The following is a 23,603-nucleotide window of genomic DNA, read 5'->3' as shown; positions in this document are numbered from 1 at the left end:
AAAAACAAAATATATATATATATATATATATATATATATATATATATATATATATATGTGTGTGTGTGTGTGTGTAATAAAAGGCTTTTACTATGCAAATTGGCATTTTAAAATAAAAGGATATATAGCATAATGCTTGATGCATATTTTTAACTACAACATGATTGGTGGCTATAAGTAATGAGACAAGTCTTTATTTGAAAAAATATTATTGAAATTCAAAGTTCGACTTTTCTAACGAAGCTTGAACGTTTGACTTTGTCACGACTTTGTCCGTTCTTCGTCGTGGAGCCCACCAGAATCTAGTTAACAAAAGGTTTTTGGATTATATTTCAAAATTATAATCGAGATTAATGTTAAATACCGACCGTAGTTTTTTTTCCATTTCATTCTCTCTTCAAAGAAAACATGAATTTTCAACGATGTATAAATATCACTTTGAATTCTACTAAAAATAGACATCAAATATGCATATATATATATATAAAAATCTAGAAGCCTTTAATGAATAATCTTTTAATAATTGTTCCAGTAGTTGACTTCTGTTTGGCCAGACATCCCACGGAACCCATCTCTTCAGATAAACTTCAAGTCTCTGTTCGTGTTCTTCTGTCTTTTTTTTTTTGGAATCTTGGCAAAGTGGGTTAGGCCGTAGCATAAATACAATGGAACAGAGCACGACTATATATACACATACACACATATATATATATATATATATACACGCATATACATTTCAAGATAAAAACTTTCTTCAGAAAACTTGCCATTTACCTGAAAAAGATACAAACTTTCTTCGGAATACAGAACCATCAACGCGAACAAGCACGGTTTTTGCAAGAACAGGTACGAGGAACACTTTGAACAGGAAGGATCCATCAACTTGGCTCGGACATGTGGATACAGCAGTTAGGGTAACGGAACATCCAAATTTCGGATATCGACCCACAAATCGAATCAGATATCCGAATTCCGGGTTCCTTTTTCTGCCCTTAGATTGTTCTAGAAAGTTCCGAAAGCAAAGATATCAGCCAACAAGAATACTCAATCATCTTCATCGGGAAAGCTGTTACCTGTTGGATTGACTGCGAAGATTACATATTCGTCCGAAAACAACAGAACAGAGAGACGACACTAAGAGATCATATGCTTAAAAGCGGTCGGAATTCAACAGAACAGAGTCTGTAATTCATCCAAGTGTTTGTGGGCTACAGAGTTAATTATACACAAATACCCTGCAGCAAAAAAAGATCCAAAACCATATGAACATCACCAAGCTCTGTGTGTGTGTATATATGTCTCTATCTACATATATATACATACATTCAGAACTCGAAGGCGTTATTAAGCTGGACGGAAAACGAAGAACGGCCAACGCTTGCAAGAGGAGTTTCGGCTCTAAGGACAACTCCTGTCCGTCCGATGTTACCATTCCACTTGGACCTCCCAAACTGCATTTACAGACACACATAATGTGTATATGTTCAAGAAATATGGCGAAAATAGAAGAAATCCAAGAAAGAGAGGAAAAAAAAGGTAATTAACCGAGACAGATGCAAATGCTGAAGGATTTGCTGTGAGGGTACATCCACATATCAGATTCAGATCATCGTTCAATGAGTGAATAACTTCTGCCACCATCCCGGGATTGCTTCCACCAAATGTGGGACATACGCTGTTAAATATCGTTAAATACATAAATGGTGAGTAAGAGCTAAGGGGTGGACACGGGTCAGTATCCGAGGCTTTCAGGTTAGCCCGACTCGAATGTGAATGTCTCGGATCTCACGAGATATTACTCTATATATAGGTCTGTTTCGATCAGGTACTAGCAAGTTGAGTACTTGAGATAAATTTCGGGTACCAGACCAAACCCAAAATTTGAAGAGATTTCAATAGATTTATATGTGATATCTCTAAAATCTAGGGAAAATGTATTTTTACTGTTCATTCTGTACCTGCAGGTAAGACCCAATCTCAGACCCAATTACCTGAACCCAAACCCAAACCCAAAAACTTATAATCTGATCTCATCTCATATAGTGTTTCAGTATCCGAATTTCAGATATCCGACCTGCGGTTTTTTTATCCTCCTCTGTTTCTCACCGAAAAGAGAGTGAATTTCTGAAAGCTTTTACCTTAGTTGAACTGTGGGTTTCATCATCAGCCCGGATCTCCGCCATGCCAAGGCTTGAGAAAGGTTAAACGCAAATGATTTGTCCGGCCAATATACCATCGGCGTGATATTTGTTCCCCATTTGTTCTGTTTCAAGCCATCAAACCGTAACTTTGATCACATTTGTAAGCAATTCAGGGCTTTTTTTCTTCTTACTCAGAGAATCAGATATATGATCTAACCTTACACGAAAAACTAAATCTCATATCTCCCGGATATTGACCTTGTACTTGAAGGAGGCCACCGCAGAAAGGTAGAAAGGCACTCGTCGTCAATCCCTCGCCAGATACATACGTCAATTGCCCATTCGGGAACTGCAAGTCTACAAAGGACTGTTCGTACAAAGATTTTAAAACACATATCGTGCATGAAATACAAGGAAAAGAATGAATATTCTTCTGTAAGAACTTTAAAATATAAATGCTTACACAAGCTAAAGGATTGAGGCAGAGCATTGACATCATGAGCCACCTCCGATGCTTTGACCAAATGGCCGGACAGAGTGAATGCATACCTCTCTGAGATGACGGGTAAAAGGATAAATTTAGAGGAGCAGGAAAAAAAATCCGGGTTTTGAATGCTAAGACGGGTAACAATAATAGCTTGGAAAGAATATTATACATTCAAATCATAGTTTATCCATTTTGTGATTTCGTTCTAAACACACGTCCCTCCGAACTTTCGAGCATACCTTTCTGTCGTATCCATACCAGAGCAGGTGTTGCTTTGATAAATGAACGGGTAAAAGAAGAGTTGAATCACGGAGAAAGAGAAGCGGTCCGAGCTGGAGAAGAAAGAGGGATGAACTATCGTCTCTTGCAGTGGAACTCGAAGTCGAAGCTTCCACTCTCCAGAGATCTCCCTTGGCCACCAGTGAATGTTCCATATCATTTGTCCTACTGTCATAACTTGACATCATATCAACCATTCCCTGCATCGAACGAGACACATACAGTCAATAAAGTCACACAATTCAAACACGAAAACAGTTTCTCCTTACCCGTAATGTTACTCGATTCAACCATACACCCCGAAACCCAAAAGAACATTTCTCAAGGCCCTTAGCATAACAAAGCTTCAAGATTTGCACCAGAATCCTTAAAGCAAATTGTTTGAGAGCAAATCCTAAATGCTAAGCTTCCTGGATCAGGATCGAGCCTCATCTAAATGGTCGTCATTGATATCTATTCTGTATATGTGTTGGCAACTATATTGCTACGAAACAGCTACAAACTTAACATCCTTTTCTCAGAAGAAGATAACAAAAACCAACATCAACCGAAAAGCCGAAGAACAATAACCGTGGCACCATTGCTACTAATACCTTCGGCCTCCCGAGCAATCCGGCAGTCCTTAAATTGAACTCAGGAACTTCCTCTTCAGTCACTGCGACAGAAACAGAGCCTGTCTTCGTAAAACCTGAATCTCTCAACCGTTCCGCAGCCAAACCCAAGTCTTCTTTTGTGTTCATACTCATGTCCAAATAAGCCCTCTGGTTCTCAATATTCCGATCTTCCGGCGTAGAAACAGGCGAGTTCTCCTCGTGTCGGAACGGCACAGGCAATCTCCTGAAGAATTGCTGAACCATCACGTTCAATCCCGCGCCGAAATCAACCCCAGCTTGACCGATCCTGTTCCCGATGTCGAGGATTGCTGAGACGCCATTGATGGACTGTTCCATAGCAAACCCCGGATCCATAACCCCGAAATGGTGACCCGGAAACTCGAGATCGAATAGCTTCGCTTTCGGCGGATTCGGCCATGGAAACGAAGGTGGGTTGATTTGAATCAAACCCGTGAAGCCCTGAGCAAGTCTGTCAGCCAGGTCTTGCCCATGCCGCTGAACCTCTTCCCAGGCTTCAAACGACCTCTCCACGGACATTTTTCTTAGGTATTCAAACGTTCATGCGAATCACCAGAAGCTGTTGGAGAATTGATCGGTAAGAACACGGCAGAAGGAATCAGACAAAGAAAAAGGATTGAACTTTAACGATAATCAATAGCGAGAAGCCAAAAAGCGTAGCCAGAATTGGCCGAATTCAAGAGATGTACAGCCACGAGACAAGGGTTTTTCAATCCAGAAAGAAAGAAATGAACTTGAGGTATAACAGCGTAGATTCCACAGCTCCGAATTCACACAGAGAGGAGAAACCCCATAAATTTAGGGTTCAACACAGTATCGAAAAAGCTGAGAGATGAAAAATTCGGAATTTAATAAAGCACAATTTCCCCCCCTGAAAATCGAAGTATAGGAGAATGTGAACTCGAGAGAGGGCGCAACAGAGATCTGATGACCGCCTCGTTGATGGCAATAAGTGTGGCTCTTGAAGATAGGGCAATTCCTCAGGCAAAAATATTCCTTCCCAAAAAAGACATTTTTTATTATTTCTTAAAATTCCTTGTCATTTATTGGATAATATCCACCGCAGAACATATGTTCACACTTGTTACATTCTTCTAAAAGCTTCTGATTCAAATAGAGAGTCTCCCAAATCTTCCTGCCATTGTACTAGAGAACCAAAGGTTCAGACTTTCCCACATTTCATCCATCCATGCATCTGTAAAACGCATGGATTCTACAAAGCAGTAATCTAACATTCAGACAAATTACATATTCGAATCGACAAGGTTTTAGTTCAAACGAGACATTTGGAGACGGTTTTGCTCAGATTCTGAATCTCCATCAACAACCGCAAGACCGAGCCATGTATCTCTTCAGGCACTTGAAGATCGGGATGAGTCAGATCCAATGAGTATATCGCGATTACCTTCATCACGACCGATAAATGCAAGTTCTTCGTGTTACCTTTCCACACGCTTTGGTTTGGAAACTTGCATTTATCCTTTATCATGCATTTGTCACACACCTGTTGTCAAGAGGCAGTCAAAAACATCATCTTTATTGCGAATTACAGAGAGCTTACATTACATTATTACTCCATAATTCCCAATAATCTGATTCACAGTTTCGAAATGTTGAATACGGAGAGAAGAGAAATGAAAGTGAAGACATGGCTTACATTGTTTTCGGGTATCTCGAAAAACTTGCGCAATGTTTTGGCAGAGAACAAAGACCTTCTCTCCAAACTCGGGCAACCGAATAGCACAATACTCTTCAAATCGCTGCCTGATAACCACCTGTAAGTTGAATCAGACATTATAGAGTGTCGTGGGGGAAACAAGATGAACTGTTAAACGCTGTCCGGTAACAAAAACAGCTAAGGCAAGTAGAAAATGTGACTGAGAAACCCAAATAGCCAGAGGAATAGTTAAGATAGAGCCAAGACCATATCGAATCAAATGGACATGTTTCGTATCAGGAATGTGTCTGAAACCCGACAATTCAATCCATTCTAAGTGGCTGTCAAGCGGCATTTAGCTATATCAACCACTCCTCCAACCGGAATTTCTTAGTCAATGCTACAGCCGGAGAGCATTTGTATGATGTAAAGACAATTCACCACAAAAGAGATCCTTTCGATTATACTGGCGCCAAACTTGCTACCAAAACCAAGCTTTCTCCCTTCATGAAATGAGTCACAGGTCTCTAAATCGAATATGCCAAAGTTTCATTACCCTCATCAATGGAAATTACAAGAATTTCCCCTCCAATCACATTCAACTTCAGTAATCTAACGTCGCCATTCAAAAATGAAAATCATATGAACAGTGAAGGCAATGTTCTTACTTGGCTATTTCTTGGTGATCCCTTGCAAACCTTTCTGCAGCAAACTTCAAGAAAGTTCTAGCATATTCATCATCAAAACTCCCCACATCCAACTTTTCCCCACGCAGGAAATTGGCTCTGTCCAAATACCCTTCCTTGTGCAGAAGCTTCACAAACGAAATCATCTCGAGTGGAAGCTCCTTAAAAACCCTAATTCTCTCCTCCTGTTTCTGATCACCATCTTCACCCTTCTGTTCATTGCTTTTATCTCCCCTAAACAACGAGGAAAGACTCTTCCGTTCCTCGATTTCCTTTGGTTTTGCAACCTTTTTCTCCCGCTTATCCTTCGCAGGTTCCGATTTCTTCAGGTCAACGAGTGTTCTCTCCAATTCGAACAGTTGTTTCTTCAATTCGTTGTCTTCGTCTCCGATTTCGCTCGTTTCCGATCTTGGTCTCAACCCCACGGCTTCTTCGAACAAGACGGAGAGGGGCTTTCTGGGATCTTCGGTCGACGAGACTAGGGTTCGGGAAGTGAACAGAGGCGAGACGGATTGGGGATTCCGAAGAAAGCGAGGAAAGGCCTGGTTTTGTAAGACAGATTTCAGCAGAATCGCCATGGCTGCAGGAGAATAAGCCAATGTGTTGAGAGTGTTGTGGGCTCAACGACTAGAAGCCGCCATTGAAGCGCTTCGGAGCTTCACTGATTCGATGAAGCAGTGGCAAAAGAAAGGAAGGGTTTAGAGAGGGTTTTAGGAAGATTCTACAGTAATCGTTCGCTTCTTACACTTCTGTTTCAATTAACGGGCTGGATATGTTAATGGGCCCACATATGTTATGGGCTTGTATATGATAATGGGCCGAGGTATTCGGATTTCTAGGTAATTCCATTTCGATTTTATCTCATGTATTGGGTTCGAATTTTGTTACTTAGATCGTTTTATTGAATTAATATATAAAAAAAGGCAAGAAACAAACTTCAATTTGACAACCATATATATATATATATATATATATATATAACACAGATATAATAAATGGATGTTTTCTTTTTATAACTAATGAAGTGTTTTTTTTATTCGGCGATGTTTTCAGACATTGAGCAGACCACGTGTCTGACTCAGATATAAATCGGCCGTTACGATGTTGCCACGTAAGGCAATCTGTCAACCATACATATAATATAATATAATACAAATTCAATTTCAAATCAATCGACTGCTACGGCTCCGAACATGAGAAGGTGCATCATCATAATCATCCTTGTTTGCTTTTATTTCAAAAGTATTATATTTCTGATTGAGGTTATTTTAATGAACTGATAAAATATGTTTTATTCGCAGGGGGAAAAAATGCTGATTTAGACCAAAGTCCCATCGCAAGTACATCATCAAAATCTATGTCAAACAGGTATGTTATATATTTCGTTTTCTCTCTTGGATCTGAACCAACCATGTCATAAGAGTAATGTTTTCCTCCGGTTTCTCGGAAACCAAACACCGCTTTCTTTCTTTATCAATCTCAAGCTTCACACTTGTCTCGGCAAAAGGAAAAATCTCGACTTTTTTTTTTTCTGGGTGAGAGAAAAATCTGAACCTTTACCAGAAACAGATAACACTAAAAACCCACGTAGATCGTACTGTAAAGGTTGATCCTTTTACGGGATCCACCATCATGGCCGTTGATTCGGCTGATAAGCGGCACGTCGTCGTCAAGATCAACGGTGACGGCGGTCAATACGCCGGCGGTTTCGACTTCTTGGGTCGGTCGGAGGAGACGGATCCGCCGTCGAGGCTCATCGATCGTTTCCTCCACCAGCAGAAAGCTTCCGGCGAGTTCTCACTCGACATGGACATCAACATGGCGGAGCTACAGAGCAACACCACGCCGCCACGTGGCCTGACGGCGATTTCTGAATCTCCGTCTCCGGCGACGGCGAGTTACCGTGAGACTAACGGAAATACTGACGCCGTTAGATGGAGACAGAGCACGGTCCTGAATTCGCCGGCGCAAATGGGCGGTGACTGCAGTGGCGACGAAGAAGAGGAAGATGAAGCAGAGGTTGTTCACTGCAGCTCGAACAGGTCGTTGAGGAACAAAACTCTGCTGAAGACAAAGACGAGATCCAGGTTGTTGGATCCGCCGACGCCGGCGCATCCATCGACGGACAGGACAGAGATGAAGTCTGGTCGGATTCGGAAATCTGGGTTTATGGGGAAGAGCCCTAAGACGGCGACGGCCACGCCTCGCGGTGTTGGCACAGTGGAGGAGGAGGAAGAAGAAGATCCATTTTCCGACGAGGACTTGCCTGAAAAGTTCAAGAAGGGTAAACTCAGCATCTGGGTTTTGTTAGAGTGGATAAGCCTGATTCTGATCGTAGCTGGTCTGGTCTGCATCCTCACTGTCCCTTACTTGCGCGGCAAGAAACTGTGGAACCTAGATCTATGGAAATGGGATGTAATGATTCTGATTTTGATATGTGGAGGACTGGTTTCGAGTTGGATAGTGAGGATTGTGGTGTTCTTCATTGAGAGCAACTTCCTTTTGAGAAAGAGGGTTCTGTACTTCGTGTACGGCATCCGAAAACCGGTTCAGAACTGCCTGTGGCTCGGGCTCGTGTTGATCGCTTGGCATTTCTTGTTCGACAAGAAAGTCGAGAGAGAGACTCGGAGCTCGCCGCTTAAGTATGTCACCAAGGCTTTGATCTGCTTGCTCGTCGCTGTCATCATCTGGCTGGTGAAAACCCTTCTGGTTAAGGTTCTTGCCTCTTCATTCCACATGAGCACATACTTTGATCGGATTCAAGAATCGTTATTCACGCAGTACGTAATCGAAGCTCTCTCGGGTCCTCCTCCGATCGAGATCCAGAGAACCGAGGAAGAGGAAGGGAAACTCAAGAACGAGGTGAAGAGAGGAGATTCATTGCCACAGGGTCTAAAGGGAAAGGCCGTTGTAGGAAGTGGAAGGTCACAGAAAAGTCCTGCGATTTCTAGGGTTTGTTCGAAGAAGGAGAAAGACGAAGAAGACGGGATAAGGATCGATCATTTGCAGAGACTGAACACTAAGAACGTCTCGGCATGGAGGATGAAGAGACTGATAAACATTATCCGAAAGGGATCCCTTTCAACTTTAGACGAACAGATTCAGGAGGCCACAGAGATAAGAAGCGAATACGAAGCAAAACTCGCAGCGAGGAAGATTTTTCAGAATGTTGCAGAACCAGGATCCAAGTAAAAAAATGCTCTTACCAAATATCTTTCCAGATCTTGAACTGTATATTCAGATTCGGGTTTCGGATATTTTCCCCTCAGGTACATATATTTCGAAGATCTTCTACGATTTCTGTCAGAAGAAGAGGCTGAAAGGGCAATGGGACTCTTCGAAGGAGCTTCTGAAAGCCGTCGGTTAACCAAATATTGTCTGAAAAACTGGGTGGTAAGTTTCAGTTTCAGTTTCTAATATTCTCTCATTTTCAGACCTCAAAGTTTCCGACCCGCAATTTCGTTTCGGATTTAGGTTAACGCGTTTCGGGAAAGGAGGGCGCTTGCCTTAACACTGAACGACACCAAAACGGCGGTGAACAAGCTTCATCACATCGTCAATGTGTTGGTGGCCATTGTTATAGCAGTCATCTCGCTTCTTATACTCGGAATCGCCACAACGAAATTCTTGCTTCTGATAAGCTCTCAGCTCCTGCTCGCGGCATTCGTGTTTGGAAACTCGTGCAAGACCATCTTTGAAGCTATCATCTTCCTCTTCGTTATGCATCCTTTTGATGTCGGTGACCGTTGCGAAATCGATGGCGTCCAGGTTTGTTCTATGAGTCAATATAAACACTATCTAGCAGCGTAGAAGATCGTAGAAGAGCTGAACCCTCTGTTTTGGACATGGAAATGAATGCAGATGATCGTAGAAGAGATGAACATCTTGACGACAGTTTTTCTCCGATACGATAACCAGAAGATCGTTTACCCGAACAGCCTTCTCGGAACGAAATCGATCGCGAATTACTACCGCAGTCCCGACATGGGAGACGCAATCGAGTTCTTCATCCACATCACTACTCCATCCGATAAGATCTCCGCCATGAAACAGAGGATTCTCAGGTGAGTTTCAGTGTATCTGTTCACCCTAACTTTCAGACAATGCAGAATCTGTGTTGATGAAAAACAAGTCTTGAGAAAGTGTGTATATATATTTATTCTCTGGTTATTGTTCAATGGCAGTTACGTGGACATCAAGAAAGAGCATTGGTATCCAGCTCCGATGATCGTGTTCAAAGACATGAACGGTCTGAACAGCGTGAAGATTGCCGTGTGGCTCACGCATAGGATGAACCATCAGGACATGGGAGAAAGATGGACGAGGAGAGGTCAATTACTGGAAGAGATGGCCAAAATCTGCAGAGAACTCGATATTCAGTACCGCTTGTACCCTCTGGACATCAACGTCTTAAGCTTTCCTCAAGTCGTGTCTGATCGTCTTCCTCCTGGTTGGCTCCAGCAACATGGGAACTGAAAAAAAAAAAAATCTGTAACAACAAGTTTGTGTTTTTTTGGGTTCATCGTGAAAGAAGAGAGAGAAAGAGAGATTCTTCCGTTTTTTGCGAGAAGATGGATCTGTTTTTTTAATAACTCTTGAATTTTTTTAATAATCCGAAAGTTTCGAATATATATATCACAAAATCTGAAAAGGTAATTGAATACTTTTTCTTAGATAAAGATTCGAATTTGGATTGAGAAATAATTTTATACATTTTTACGGTTGAATCACTTGGATACGATTATTATAATTATTACAGAGATTTCAATCTGAAACTAGGTTTTGAGATTTAAATAAAAAAATAATATTGAAGAAGATGAAAGAAAACACATAAAAGATGAAAGAGAACCATATATATATATATATATATATGAACGTGATTTCTAATAGTTACGGGTTCAGATTTGAATGCAACCAAAAGGCCCTAATTATTTTAATAAATGATATTAATAAAAATAATTCAATACGCAATACGCAATAAAATCCGGGGTGGGGATGCGGATCCGGATCCCGGAACCCGTCAACGAAACCGGACAAAAGTCGGTTTCAGGACCGGTTCGGTTAACCTTGACTCTTTTAACCGGTTTAAGTACGACCCGGAACCCACCCGAACCCTAATTCGGATATTATTTACCCAAAACTCTGATATCGGACCCATCTTCTCTCGCCCGCAACCCTGAAGAACTCACCGGATCATCCGATTGGAGCCTGCTCGGATTCTGACGACTGTTCGACTATTTTTTCTTATTAAAGGAGGTAAGATTCTCGCACTCTTCGTTTTACCATTCTCTCCTTTCGCACTCTTTTCTAATTTATTCTCTTCCATCTGTAATTTGATTCCCGTGGAATTCGTTTGATCATGTGCTTTCACGTTGGCGTTACCGTATGCAGAATCGAAAAGGGTTTATCTGCATTTTGGGTTTTTTCCATTAGTGTTTGTCGTTTCTGAGATGTCTTATGCTGAAATATCGGTTCTTTTGTTTGGTTTCTGAGGTTGATGAGATGTTGGCATTTAGCTCCTTGCTGAGCTTTGTATGGGATGAAGAATATTGAGCATTTGAATTTCTGTTTGATCCCTTTTAAATGGGTTTTTGTTTTTAATCATTAATGTGAATGGCTCAGAGTTCATTGATCCACTTGTGACAATGATGGCCATGAATGGAGGTAATCTTAAGCTGGTCTAGTTTCATACAAGTGTATGTGCATTAGAAAAATGCAGAATCATATGGATTTCTATGGTCGGAATTCATGCGGCCGACCCCAATTAAACTTGGGATAAGGCGATGTTGAAGCTTTCTGGTTATATTTGTTTCGTGTGTTCTAGCTTTCAAAGTTTTTCCTTCTTGAGATCTACTATATGAATGGAGGTATGGTAAGCCTGCCGACGAGGAAAAAAAAAGGGGTGCTTTATAATCCTCGTTTCAGTCTAATTTGTTGTTCTAACTATGAACAGGGTTTGATCCAGAATTTCATCTCCCTGCTCTGTATGATGGATGCATCAAATGAGATGATCCTGCAGAAATCAAAGAGGCTGACATCTGTTGTCTGGAATTACTTTGAGAGGGTAAGGAAGGCCGATGTTTGTTACGCTGTCTGCATTCAGTGTAATAAGAAACTCAGTGGATCAAGTAACAGCGGAACAACTCATCTGAGGAATCATCTAATGCGATGTCTGAAAAGGACTAATCACGATGTCTCTCAGCTGCTGACGCCAAAAAGAAGGAAAAAGGACAACACAGTGACAATTGCAAATGTGAATTTTGACGAGGGTCAAACAAAAGACGATTATCTCAAACCTATAGCTGTTAAGCTTGACCAGGATCAACGGAGGGACGAGGTTCTAAGCCGTGGAAGTGGCAGGTTCAGCCAAGAAAGGAGTCAGACCGATCTTGCACGTATGATCATACTGCATGGTTACCCGCTAGGCATGGTTGATCATGTAGGGTTCAAGGTGTTTGCCACAAATCTCCAGCCATTGTTCGAAGCCGTGCCAAATAGCTCCATAGAGGTTTCCTGCATAGAAATTTACATCAGAGAGAAGCAAAGGATACAACACATAGTGAACAGTATATACGGTAAGATCAACCTGACGGTCGAGAATTGGTCTTCTCAGGATAACGCTAACCATGTGTGTTTGGCCGCTCATTATATCGATGAGGAATGGAAGCTGCATAAGAAAGTTCTCAACTTTATCACCCTGGATCCATCCCACACCGAAGACATGCTCTCTGAAGTAATTATCAACTGCTTGATGGAATGGGATCTCGAAGGCAAGCTTTTCGCCATCACCTTTGACAGTTGTTCCGTAAACGATGATATTTTCCAGCGAATCAAAGGCCACATGTCCCAGAGTGGATCGCGCATAATCAACGGACAGTTATTCGACGTGAGATCGGCTGCTCATCTTCTGAACTCCATTGTCCAAGATGTCTTGGAAGCTACACGAGATGTGATCCGAAAGATCCGAGGATGTGTAAGATATGTCAAGAGCTCACAAGCAACTCAAGGAAAGTTCCACGAAATCGCACAACTTGCCGGAATCAACTCGGAGAAGGTCTTGGTTCTCGATTCTACTGTTAGGTGGAGCTCAACTTACTTGATGCTTGAAACAGTTTTGGATTACAAGGGTGCATTCTGTCACTTGCGAGACCACGACCATGAGTTTGATTCAGCTTTAACCGATGAAGAATGGGAGTGGACAAGATCTGTTACGGGGTATCTCAAGCTTTTTCTCGACGTCATCACCGTCCTATCAGGAAATAAATGCCCGACAGCGAACATTTACTTTGCCGAGATGTGTGAGATCCACATCCAGTTGATCGAGTGGTGCAAGGACCAGGATCACTTTCTCAGCTCTCTTGCGGAGAAGATGAAGGCTAAATTCGACGAGTATTGGAGCAAATGCAGCTTGGTTTTAGCAATGGCGGCAATCTTGGATCCTCGGTTCAAGATGAAGTTGGTCGAGTATTACTACTCTAAAATATACGGCACTACAGCTCTGGAACGTATCAAGGAAGTGTCTAACGGTTTCAAAGAGCTTTTTGATGCGTATTCTATCTGCTCAACTATAGTCGATGAAGATTCTTCTTCATCCTTTTCCGGCTCTGGCTTGGGTAGAATCAGCAGCGAAACCAGAGACAGATTGAAAGGATTCGACAAATACCTGCACGAAACTTCACAAAGCCAAGCTGGAGCGTCCGATTTGGACAAGTATCTGTCTGAACCGATATTTCCCAGGAGTGGCGAGTTCAACATACTGAACTATTGGAAAGTCCACACCCCGAGATACCCTATTCTCTCGATGATGGCCCGCGAAATTCTCAGCACACGAATGTCGATACTTACACCCGAATCAGAGTTCAGTTCGAGCCGACCGATGCTTGATAACGGCCAGAGTTCGCTGAGCCCCGATGTCAGACAAGCCTTGTTCTGCGCGCGTGACTGGTTAAGACCGGAAACCGAAGGTACGGTTTCTAATCATCAGTCTGCTCTATAGGAGGTCCGACCCATTTTCAAATACTGACAGTGCCTCTGATCATCTTACATACATTGAACCGAACCAAAGACACCGTGGTGCCGTTGAGACAATATGCTCTTCCAACGTGTTGAAGCCAAATCCGAGGTATCTGTCCCTTTCTCTGGCTCTTACCGTTCAGTTCACCCTTCCTTTGTTCCTATTGCCTGAGATTAGTTTGTCCTTTACAGTCCACAGTCCAAGTCAGCCGAGAGATGAGGGAGAGTACATACACACATTTTGTGATTGCATTTAGAAAGAACAATAACCGATAGATGGGGGATGGGGACACGTGGTTCTTGTAACTCAAAACCCTAACGTCTTTATCACATCGAATTATTAGTTTATTGGATATGTCTTGTCTCCATTCTCTCTTGTTCTTGTCTGTATAAGCTCCAGCTTCTTCTTTGTTTAATTTAATTTATTATACTAGAGATGGTCAATTTGGTTTAATCAAATAACTGAACCGATAGAAACCGAATAATGTATAACGAAATTTAAATCGAATTTGATATAAAAATCGAGTTATTATTATTTTTTTCAAAACCAGAAGATGCCAAACTAATATGAATTTGAAATGAATTAAAAAATAACCAAAAAAACCGAACATTTTTGCCACCGAAAATAATACAAATCGAACCTAATAAGATTTAATACAAAAATTGAATGGTCGCATTTTTTTAAATTCGAAATAACCGAATTCGAATATAACCGCATGGTGTTCGTGGATCGGATTCATTTGAATCGATGATCTGGAAATAAAGAAGTAAAATTCATTCATATATATGATAGTATTGAGACCAAAAGATGTGTATCATCCTGTCGAGCTCGAACACAAACTAAAGTCTTAGGATCCGAGAAAGTTTCAAGAATAATGATGAAACCAATATCGAAAACGGAGTTCGCAAGGGAAGGGAAAACTACCTAACAGAGGTAATAAGTTCAGGTCCTCTTGTTGGGTTCGAAGACATATCTGACAAGTGATTCTTTGATGGGTAACATCTCCGGGAACTCCTCCTTGAGCTTGGATGCATCCATCTCGTTGTTGCTCCTCGGGGCGACTATGACTTTCGCCTGCTCTTCCAATGTGAAGTTGGACCACTCGAATCCCGGCTCGATGTATTTCTTGTACATCTCCAGGATCTCGTTGTGGCTCACGACCCCGGGGTTGGTGAAATTCCACACCCCCTTCAGGTTTCTCTTCGCCATCTCGATCGAGATCGGTAGGAGTTCGTCCAGTATGGTCATACTGTTCGGGATGTTCACTACCTTGTCGTAGCGCGAGATCTTGGTGATGAAGTTACGAGGGTTGTTTAAATCCGAGGAGATCGGCATTCGCACTCTCAACGTGCACACATTTTCGTACTCTCTCAATAGCTCCTCGACCTGGGCAGGCAAACAAGAAACGACGGGCAATTGGTATAAAACAAGACGGAATCTTTGTTTTCGAGGGAGCAGTTTATTTAAAGAGAAGAACATGTGTTACCATCGCTTTGGTTTTGGAGTAGAAAGAACCGGTGAAATTAGGTTTGTCTTTTTCCTTGAAGCCGATGCCCGAACCCTCTGGATGCGCAGAGTCGTACTCGAATATACATCCGGTGGCGAAGTTCATCATCAGGAGATCGTTCTCTCTGCAAACATCGGCCAGAGTCAATGTGCCGGCGACGTTCACACGGATGGTTTCAGTTTTGTGAGATTCACACCAGTCTACATTCGGTCTGCCTGTTAGACCCGCTGCATTGAAGACATGACTAGGTTTGATGCTGCGGATATCGGCTATAAGTGATGCTCTGTCCTCTAGCCGTCCTTTTCCGTATTCGAATGGAATCCCTTGCTTCTCGCACAGTTTCCCCAGAAGACCGCCTATCCATCCGGTCTTGCCATAGATCAGGAACTTCAAGGACGGTTTATCACCGGATTTCACGGGTGGAACGACCATATGTGCTGTCTGATTAGGGTTTTCTGCAACAGCAGATGTGTCCTTGTTCTCGTCGGAACAGTCCAAGTGTCTTCCTCCAGGCATCATAAGCATTCTTGGATGGGGAAGTAAAGCACCAGAGACGTCACCCCACCAGTCAGGGTTTTGAGTGTACCATTCCATTGTCTTCTTCAGACCGTCTTCCCATGCCGTTCGCTCAGACCATCCTAAGTTTTTCAGCTTCTGATCATCAAGGAAGTACCTCTGATCGTTAAAAGGCCGATTCTCCACGAACTGGATGCAGGAGTCAGGGTCTGTTCCGATCAGTTTGCATATGTCTTTAGCCACATCAATCACTCTCCTCTCTTTCTTTGTCCCGACATTGTAGACGTGACCCACTTCCCCTTTGTGAAGAACCACCTCGAAGGCCTCAGCTACATCTTCACAATACAGGTAACTCCTCACATTGGATCCGTCCCCATGGATCGGGAGAGGCTTCCCATTCATGGCCAACAGGATGAACTTAGGAATCAACTTCTCAGGAAACTGATTAGGACCATAAACATTGTTTCCACGAGTTGTTATAACTGGCAACCCATATGATCGACCATAAGCCATGACAAGCATCTCAGCCCCAGCCTTGGTAGCAGAGTATGGGTTTGTAGGAAGGAGCTGAGACGCCTCGTGGTTTCCCACTGCAGCATCCTCATCAGTCTCTCCATATACCTCATCTGTGCTCACATGGATGAACCTCCTGATCTGACCAGTTACTTTGCAGGCTTCCAGAAGGACATGGGTACCATAAATATTGTTCTTGGTAAACTCAAAGCTGTTGCCAAAAGAGTTGTCAACATGGGTTTGAGCAGCAAAGTGCATGATGGTGTCAATGTTTTCGGTGATGAGAAGGTAGTTGACGAGATCAGCACTAGCGATGTCTCCCTCGACAAACTTAAAGTTGGGAGAAGATTTCGAGGGATTAAGGTTCTTCAGACTCGAACAGTAATCAAGCTTGTCTAGCACAACAATTTTGTAATCTGGGTAGCTGCGTACTAGTCTGTTTGCAACATGAGACGCTATGAATCCTGCAGCCCCTGTAACGAGGATGTTCTTGGGTTTATACGTAGCCATTTGGAATAAATACCTGCATTTGCAAAAACGCAAATTTAGCACAAGACATCTATGCCTTATCCATTACACGAAACAACAAACCCTCTATCTTGATAACATAAGAGATATGACACAAGAGAAGAAAAACGCCTAAACCAACTTCGATCAATCGCCAACGATTTCAAGTGTGCAACTTCATGAACTTCTCCGATATGAAAAAGTGGATTGTTCGGGAAATCATGGTATTAAGAGACGAGTGATCTTTATATATCCTTACAACCTACGAAGCCAAGCACAGCTCATACCAGCAACAATACGAGAATTCATACATCAGAAATCAAATTTCAAAATCGAAAAGGAAATGCCAACTATTGTTCCACAAGCACTAATAGCTCACCAGTAAGCAAAAACAGAGAATTGAGATCCAATGACATTTCCAATCAAAAGGATCCAGAATTCTAATAGATAAATTGGGGGATCTAAACAGGTGGCAGCCTCATTTGCTTGGAAAGCTAGAGTTGTTGAAGAAGATCTAAAAATCAGCAAAACGCGGGTCCAGATCCAGTCGAGGAACAATTGTAGCAATCAAATACAGCAAAATTCTCCAGATTCAGGGGTAGATCCAACCAAACAACGATCAACAAACAAAGATCACAAACATGGAAACAAAAATCCCTGAATACAGATCAATGATCCCATCCAATTGCATCATGCCCAAATACATTACGCAAAACTAGTTCATGAGGCGTGCGCAAATGCAGAAGAAACATCGACAGAATGCAGAAGAATTCACGTACCGATTCAATTCGAACCAAGGCCAGAAAAAATCGAGGAAGATTCCAAAGAGAGATAATATAGAGAAAGAAACTCTGCAGAGAGATCAACGGAGAGATACAGTGAGCAAAGAAGAAGGAGGAGAGGGAACCAAACGAGCGTCTGAAAACAGTAAGGCCTCTTTTGTTCCGAGACAGTTACGGAGAACCACGGGACCGTAAATGACGAAATCACCCTTCCTTTATGTCACAAATTACGATTTCACGTGAATGACGAGTTTTCGAGTGTATATATAATAGAAAATAAAATTGCATTAAATTCAAGTTATAAAATGAACTTTCTAAAAACAGCATAAGGAATTTAATTCTGTTATGGAAACGTTTTAATTTCTGATATGTTACCTTTGTGAAATGTAACAGATCACTAAATCTACATATACTAAAATATCTCACAAAGTAATGAATATTTTTTTCCTAAAAATTCTTTATCGTCAATTTTTAAAACAAAAAAAATGGAGCCTTTGTTTCCTCTGTCTTAAAAATTAAGATCATATTATTGGGCCTTGCACTCGGCCCATATATTCCAATCTAAAGGTTACATTTCGTAAGGATTTAATGGATGAAGTTTTAGGGACTAAATTGAACTAAAACAAAATAAAGGGAAGAAATTGAGAACACAAAACAGAAAAGGGCGTAAATTAAGAATATATCGTTGATTTTCTTCTCCTGAGCAATCGGAGAAGCTTCTAATTCTGCGGGGTAAACTTCACAGATACACCAAACCTGTCGTGTCGCACCAATTTCGTTGATACGGAATTATCAAATTACGCTCTTACCCTTAAAAAATCAGAAAAAGACTATGATGACTTTATTGAAAGAAAACGTGTATCAGTATATATACGTGTGGGTAAAAAAATCCACTTAAAATAAAAAATATGAAGCAAAACAAACTTCGAAACCAAACGAACAATTTTAGATCGATTAAAATGATAAGTCCTGCGATCGAAATTCGAAATTTTCAGATACCTAGATGAAATTTTCTCTATAGTGATGGAGTGACTTTACGGCGGTCCGACAAAGAAGAAGTGTGGACGACGAGTACAGACCCGACGGTGGGTACACATCTCTCGATGTCGATGTGGGGCCTCTCGCCTATACACTTCTCTTTCGTATATGTGTACATATACAGTTATGTATATAAAAATCTCTTTCGTATATGTGTATATGTATACATTATGTACATAAACAAGGCTTGATAAATTTATGCACTTCTTTGTTCTCCAGTAGTTATCACTTTTCCCTTCCGAAAGTGGTGAAGATGCCGCGCTGCCTACGTCTACATCATCGGAAGCGAAATCGGCGGCTATTTTGTGGTCCATTTCTTATATGTTTACTTTGTTTTCGGCGACCTTGTTGGAATTCGGATCATGATATTTGAGCGTCACAATGTTATCGATGGATGCATGACCACCATAACCATCGCCGACGAGACGTTCGAGATCAGCGCTTCGATTCTTTACCCAAGAACTATCATGCCCAGAACTTCACTTGAAGTTTAACCTATAGATGTTTTTGCTACCATTAAACTTGTTCAGTATATTTTTGTGAATGCAGTATGTCGTGGATAAAAAAACTTGTGCATAAAAAAGTATATAAAATCGTATGTACTGTAAAAACAAAGTTCCAAAAAAGAGTAGATTGTGACCAAAAGGTAGTAGTATTTGTAACCAAATTTATCTGCGTCGATTTTGTGTATAAAAAAATTATAGAAAAACGTATATAATATAAAAAATAGCAAAAAAATAACAATTTTGACTGAGAAAAAGTGGGCTCAACCCTATTAAAAAAAAGAAGATGTTTTGTCTTATTCTCGCCAAAAACTAAATAATTGCAACTTGATTACGACGTACTTGCCACTAACGAATTTTTTTAAAATTATTTAAAAATCGATAATTTTGATTCGATTTTATTAAATGATGATAGAAACCTTTCAATTAAGTAATAATAGTCGGTTTGCATTCACATTTTAAACAAAATTGATATTTTTGTACATTTCTCATAACATAGATAAAAGTGTTCATATAAGGTTCGTATTCATTCATTGTTGGATTATAAGAAATCTACAAGTCTTTAATAAATCTATGACGTGTGATTTTTGAATAAGGGCAGTTGTAAATAACGAGTGGCAATTACGATAAAAAAAATTATTGTAATTGAGTCGTTTTTACTCGTGAAACAAACTTGTGTATAAAAAAGATAAAAAAAATTAAAATAATATGAAAAACCGCGCAGATAAAGTAGCTAGAGAAAGTGGATCCAATCGGAAGAAAGTTACTAATTTTGTCTCGGGAATCGATCACAACCATATATTTACGACTTAATTACGACCTATTTGCCACCATACAATTTTTGTAAATTTTTTAAAAAGATCGTGAATTTCGATTTGATTTTGTCAAATAATGATGAAATTCAACTAATAAAGTGATATTAATCGGTTTGAATTAATATTTTTAACAAATTTCGAAAAATTGAATATTTTGATTCATTTTATGTAATGTGATTGAATGTGTGAATAGTTGGTTAATATACATTTACTATTACATGTTAACAAATGTATAGAATTTTAATTAATTTGTGACTTGTGACCTAAAACTCTTTATTTTCATATAATTAGTTTATATTCATCATATGTTGAATCATTCTCAATAAAATACAAGTTTTATTCGGATTTTTTTCTTATGTGTGAAGTCACAAATAAATCGTATTTAAGTCATAATAAATTAGTTTTGACAGATAAAAACAAATTCACGCCGTTTTTCAATATGTCACATATTTGATTTTTTTGACTTTTTTAAATTTGTTTTTATATAATTTATATGTTTGATTTTTTGACTTTTTAACTTTTTTATTTGTTTTGACCTTTGATTTATTCTAACTAATTATTTGACATTATTTTCTGAACAATTTCGTAAATGTAACTTAACGATTATTACTTATTTATGACTATAGTAGATTTTTCCACAGAACTTGCAAAACACATAAATTAGCCATTTTATCAAAATATTCATTATATTCGAGATTCAGTTGCTACCAAAAAATGATAAAAATTAGCCGATTAGAGTTGATTATTCTATCTGACTTAGAAAATGCACAAAATCGTCAATTCATAAAAAAAATCACCAAAAAAATCATTATAGTAATGATTGATTCGTTTTCAAAAAGTGGTAATAGCTAACTGATGAAATATACAATATATATACGATGATTCACATTTTAGAAACATAGTGTTTGAAATATGAATCATGTGAAACTTTCTTTATTTTCATCTTGAATTCAACATTTTTCAGAAACTCTTTTGGTTATTTTCATCTCCTTTTCATTCAAATAATTTATCTTTATTTTTTTCATACCGTCATTTCTATCTTAGTTTTACTCAATAATATCAAATTCTAACACACATATAACTTTAAAATTAATTTTCGAAAATTATTGGGTCTTATTTGTGTTGTACCTTTTCACTAAATTTCGCCTTAAATTGCATGAAAAATCGGAGAAAAGAGCAAATAAATCATCTTTATTTTTTCATACCGTAATTTCTATCTTAGTTTTACTCAACAATATCAAATTCTAACATACATGTATAACTTTAAAATTAATTTTCGAAAATCATTGGGTCTTATTTATATTTTATCTTTTCATCCAATTTCGTCTTAAATTGCATGAAAAACTGGAGAAAAAAGTAAGATTTTATATTGAATTTATCTTCAATGGCGGATGAAATAGAAAGGAGAGGAAAGAGGAAAAATGTGATTAGAGGAGAGAGAATGTAACTTTCCAATTTGTGCGTTTTTTTAATTTTACATCCATATGTGAGGAAAAATGGGTAATTTTTCGCTTTCCTTATCTATTTCTTTGTTTTTGGGTCATGTGGTCGTGTAGGTACAGTCACCAAGCAAGCCGACAAGGACACAGTCACGGACGCACATGACCGAAGAAATGCGCACAAGTCCGAGCTTTCCGCGTCCATGTCCGAAGTTCTGCGCACCTGCCCGAGAAACTCGCGACCTGTCCGAAAAACCTCGGACCTGTCCGAGCCCAAGACACACACGTGTCCGAGGAAGATGCGTCCTGTCCGAGATTTCCCGCACCTGTCCGAGACTAACGCACGCACATGTCTGAGAAATCACGCACGTGTTCGGACAACCCACCGAGAAACACTGACCACCAAGATTCTCGGACCTGACCAAGGGACATGGACCACAGGATGGACCAGACGACCGACAAACACAGACGTCCATATTTCACGGACGACCAGAAATGTCGGACGTCCGAGAAACCCGCTGCTGTCCGAGAAAGCCTTGCGGGCGTGTCCGAGAAACTTCAAGCGCGGGCCACAGCAGACCATGGACCTCGGACCAGCCTCGGCCCATCACGCCCAGCCTCCAGCACCCCTCCAGCTCAGCTCCAAGTCATGGCCAAGCCCAAGCCACGTCAGGTTCAGCCCATGGCCGAGAATGGCCGAAACCCAATGTCTTGGTCCTTGCCAAGTTCATGGACGAGCCCGATGGGTTTCTCATGGCCATCTCTTGGCCCAAGGGTCCTCTTTACTTCCTTAGTTCGACTAGGTCAAAGTAGATCTTGGTTAGTTTGAATTTTGAATTTTGAATTTGAATTTGAATGAGGATCTTGATGAGGGAATCATGGGAACCACTTGGTCATCTAGGAGAGTTTCGGCCTTCATAAAAAGACCTCGCCGGCTCCCTTGAATGACCAGAACGGAAAACCCCCACATTCATCTCTCTCTTGCGTCTCATTCTCTTTTCTACTTGTCGCCGGCTCGTCTTGGATGAACCTCGGTGGTCCACGAAACCCCGTCGTCTCTCCTCCCTTGTTCCGAGCCACCGTCGTTCTCTTGTACCTCCTTTTTCTGATTAATAAACTCAGTCGTGTCGTCGGCTTTCTTCCCTTGGTCGTTCTCGGATCCCTCCTCGTTCATCTCTCCTTTTCCCACAAAACCTCGGACTCTATCTGAGCCATAGGCTTGTTCGACTCGAGTTGGGCTCTCTCACGTCCCACTTGGTCGTTTGCCACACGGATTGAGTATTCCAAAACTCAAGCCCGTGACATTTTGTGGTATCAGAGCCTGGTTCGCTCTCAAACGGACCAGCTCTCTTTCGCTTCCGCAATCCACTCTTTAATCGAGAATCCGAGAGACTAAGGGGATCGACAAGGCATGTCGGGTTCAGGAGAGAATGTGCCTCACGCACAGGAGCACGCCTCCGAGGCCGAGAGTGCACGTGATCGTGGTGTCTTACGTGACCCCATTGTCACGAGATCCCGATCTCACACAGCCGAGGCAAATCTGCCAACCGTAGAATCACGTCTACGCTTGCTAGACGAGTCCGAGGCTGAGCAAGATACGCGCATGGACGAGCTTGAGCAGGAGATCTCCGCCGTCGGGGAATCCACCAAGCATGTCCTTGACGACATCAAGCAGTCCCAACAAGCCGACCGAGGCTTGACTGCTGAACAATTCCGGATCATGCAAGAGAAGCATGACCGCGAGGTAACAAGTTTATGCAATTTGGTTAATGAGCTTACTCGTGAATGCAGGTCTCTTCGAGAAATGGTACAGCGAGCACCACTAGAGGAGCCCGAACGCACACCGAGGGAGCAAATGATCAAGGCACCCGAACCTAGCACCTACAATGGGGCTAGGAGTTCTACCGTAGTAGAATCCTTCCTCTTCGACATGGAGCAATACTTCTTCGACAATGGAGGAATCTCGGGGGAATAAATCAAAGTCAAAGGCGCAGCCATCTACCTTCAGACCTCGCCCAATTGTGGTGGAGACGGACTTTGCTGGACCAAGACCGACCCATCGTCACTTGGGATCAGTTCAAGACTGC

The 23,603-nt window shown here is 41.0% G+C and overlaps 5 protein-coding genes across 9 annotated transcripts; 2 read left to right on the top strand and 3 right to left on the bottom strand.

Annotated features, from left to right (window-relative positions):
• Positions 1–1,053: 1,053 nt before the first annotated feature.
• LOC104810428 lies at positions 1,054–4,516 on the bottom strand. Of its 2 annotated transcripts, XM_010536724.1 has the most exons (8): positions 3,501–4,516; positions 2,868–3,107; positions 2,605–2,694; positions 2,359–2,508; positions 2,139–2,263; positions 1,546–1,675; positions 1,324–1,451; positions 1,054–1,235 (listed from the first exon to the last, which is right to left on the bottom strand). In XM_010536724.1, the coding sequence occupies exons 1-7, from the start codon at positions 4,056–4,058 to the stop codon at positions 1,326–1,328; spliced, it is 1,419 nt and encodes a 472-aa protein (XP_010535026.1). In that variant the 5' UTR covers positions 4,059–4,516; the 3' UTR covers positions 1,054–1,235; positions 1,324–1,325. The 2 variants fall into 2 exon arrangements, with proteins under 2 accessions (XP_010535026.1, XP_010535025.1); XM_010536723.1 differs by having other exon boundaries at positions 1,054–1,451.
• A 112-nt stretch (positions 4,517–4,628) lies between these two features.
• LOC104810427 lies at positions 4,629–6,594 on the bottom strand. Its single transcript, XM_010536722.1, has 3 exons — positions 5,865–6,594; positions 5,197–5,314; positions 4,629–5,043 (listed from the first exon to the last, which is right to left on the bottom strand). Exons 1-3 carry the CDS (start codon positions 6,458–6,460, stop codon positions 4,813–4,815), a joined length of 945 nt encoding a protein of 314 aa, XP_010535024.1. The 5' UTR covers positions 6,461–6,594; the 3' UTR covers positions 4,629–4,812.
• Positions 6,595–6,929: 335 nt separating this feature from the next.
• Positions 6,930–10,511, top strand: LOC104810426 (mechanosensitive ion channel protein 4-like). Of its 3 annotated transcripts, none has more exons than XM_010536721.2 (7): positions 6,930–7,083; positions 7,184–7,250; positions 7,452–9,070; positions 9,152–9,275; positions 9,357–9,650; positions 9,744–9,946; positions 10,067–10,511. In XM_010536721.2, exons 3-7 carry the CDS (start codon positions 7,515–7,517, stop codon positions 10,356–10,358), a joined length of 2,469 nt encoding a protein of 822 aa, XP_010535023.1. In that variant the 5' UTR covers positions 6,930–7,083; positions 7,184–7,250; positions 7,452–7,514; the 3' UTR covers positions 10,359–10,511. The 3 variants fall into 3 exon arrangements, with proteins under 3 accessions (XP_010535023.1, XP_010535022.1, XP_010535021.1); XM_010536720.2 differs by having other exon boundaries at positions 7,367–9,070; XM_010536719.2 differs by having other exon boundaries at positions 7,184–9,070.
• Positions 10,512–11,005: 494 nt separating this feature from the next.
• LOC104810425 (zinc finger BED domain-containing protein RICESLEEPER 1-like) lies at positions 11,006–14,263 on the top strand. 2 transcript variants are annotated; one of them, XM_010536717.2, is made up of 4 exons: positions 11,006–11,138; positions 11,836–13,846; positions 13,948–14,004; positions 14,088–14,263. In XM_010536717.2, the coding sequence occupies exons 2-3, from the start codon at positions 11,869–11,871 to the stop codon at positions 13,989–13,991; spliced, it is 2,022 nt and encodes a 673-aa protein (XP_010535019.1). In that variant the 5' UTR covers positions 11,006–11,138; positions 11,836–11,868; the 3' UTR covers positions 13,992–14,004; positions 14,088–14,263. The 2 variants fall into 2 exon arrangements, with proteins under 2 accessions (XP_010535019.1, XP_019057783.1); XM_019202238.1 differs by lacking the exon at positions 11,006–11,138 and having other exon boundaries at positions 11,160–13,846.
• A 392-nt stretch (positions 14,264–14,655) lies between these two features.
• LOC104810424 (trifunctional UDP-glucose 4,6-dehydratase/UDP-4-keto-6-deoxy-D-glucose 3,5-epimerase/UDP-4-keto-L-rhamnose-reductase RHM3) lies at positions 14,656–17,875 on the bottom strand. Its single transcript, XM_010536716.2, has 3 exons — positions 17,719–17,875; positions 15,383–16,955; positions 14,656–15,282 (listed from the first exon to the last, which is right to left on the bottom strand). The coding sequence occupies exons 2-3, from the start codon at positions 16,940–16,942 to the stop codon at positions 14,839–14,841; spliced, it is 2,004 nt and encodes a 667-aa protein (XP_010535018.1). The 5' UTR covers positions 16,943–16,955; positions 17,719–17,875; the 3' UTR covers positions 14,656–14,838.
• Between the last annotated feature and the right edge of the window lie 5,728 nt (positions 17,876–23,603).

This window comes from Tarenaya hassleriana, unplaced genomic scaffold (assembly GCF_000463585.1).
Source record: "Tarenaya hassleriana unplaced genomic scaffold, ASM46358v1 Cleome18, whole genome shotgun sequence".
NCBI classification, from domain to species: domain Eukaryota; kingdom Viridiplantae; phylum Streptophyta; class Magnoliopsida; order Brassicales; family Cleomaceae; genus Tarenaya; species Tarenaya hassleriana.
Note: the sequence above shows the minus strand (reverse complement) of the source record. Positions and strands in the feature narration are given on the sequence as shown.

Excerpts from the sequence above, each read along its gene's own strand:
- LOC104810428 (XM_010536723.1), bottom strand. The coding sequence starts at position 4,058 with ATGTCCGTGGAGAGGTCGTTTGAAGCCTGGGAAGAGGTTCAGCGGCAT. Across the intron at positions 2,264-2,358 it reads GATTTAGTTTTTCGTGTAAG|AACAAATGGGGAACAAATAT; the intron begins GTTAGATCATAT and ends GGCTTGAAACAG. Across the intron at positions 1,676-2,138 it reads AAACCCACAGTTCAACTAAG|CGTATGTCCCACATTTGGTG; the intron begins GTAAAAGCTTTC and ends GATATTTAACAG.
- LOC104810427 (XM_010536722.1), bottom strand. The coding sequence starts at position 6,460 with ATGGCGATTCTGCTGAAATCTGTCTTACAAAACCAGGCCTTTCCTCGC. Across the intron at positions 5,315-5,864 it reads GATCACCAAGAAATAGCCAA|GTGGTTATCAGGCAGCGATT; the intron begins GTAAGAACATTG and ends TTCAACTTACAG. Across the intron at positions 5,044-5,196 it reads TCGAGATACCCGAAAACAAT|GTGTGTGACAAATGCATGAT; the intron begins GTAAGCCATGTC and ends TCTTGACAACAG.
- LOC104810426 (XM_010536721.2), top strand. The coding sequence starts at position 7,515 with ATGGCCGTTGATTCGGCTGATAAGCGGCACGTCGTCGTCAAGATCAAC. Across the intron at positions 9,071-9,151 it reads GTTGCAGAACCAGGATCCAA|GTACATATATTTCGAAGATC; the intron begins GTAAAAAAATGC and ends TTTTCCCCTCAG. Across the intron at positions 9,651-9,743 it reads GCGAAATCGATGGCGTCCAG|ATGATCGTAGAAGAGATGAA; the intron begins GTTTGTTCTATG and ends AAATGAATGCAG.
- LOC104810425 (XM_019202238.1), top strand. The coding sequence starts at position 11,740 with ATGAATGGAGGTATGGTAAGCCTGCCGACGAGGAAAAAAAAAGGGGTG. Across the intron at positions 13,847-13,947 it reads GTTAAGACCGGAAACCGAAG|ACACCGTGGTGCCGTTGAGA; the intron begins GTACGGTTTCTA and ends ACCGAACCAAAG.
- LOC104810424 (XM_010536716.2), bottom strand. The coding sequence starts at position 16,942 with ATGGCTACGTATAAACCCAAGAACATCCTCGTTACAGGGGCTGCAGGA. Across the intron at positions 15,283-15,382 it reads ACTCCAAAACCAAAGCGATG|GTCGAGGAGCTATTGAGAGA; the intron begins GTAACACATGTT and ends TTGCCTGCCCAG.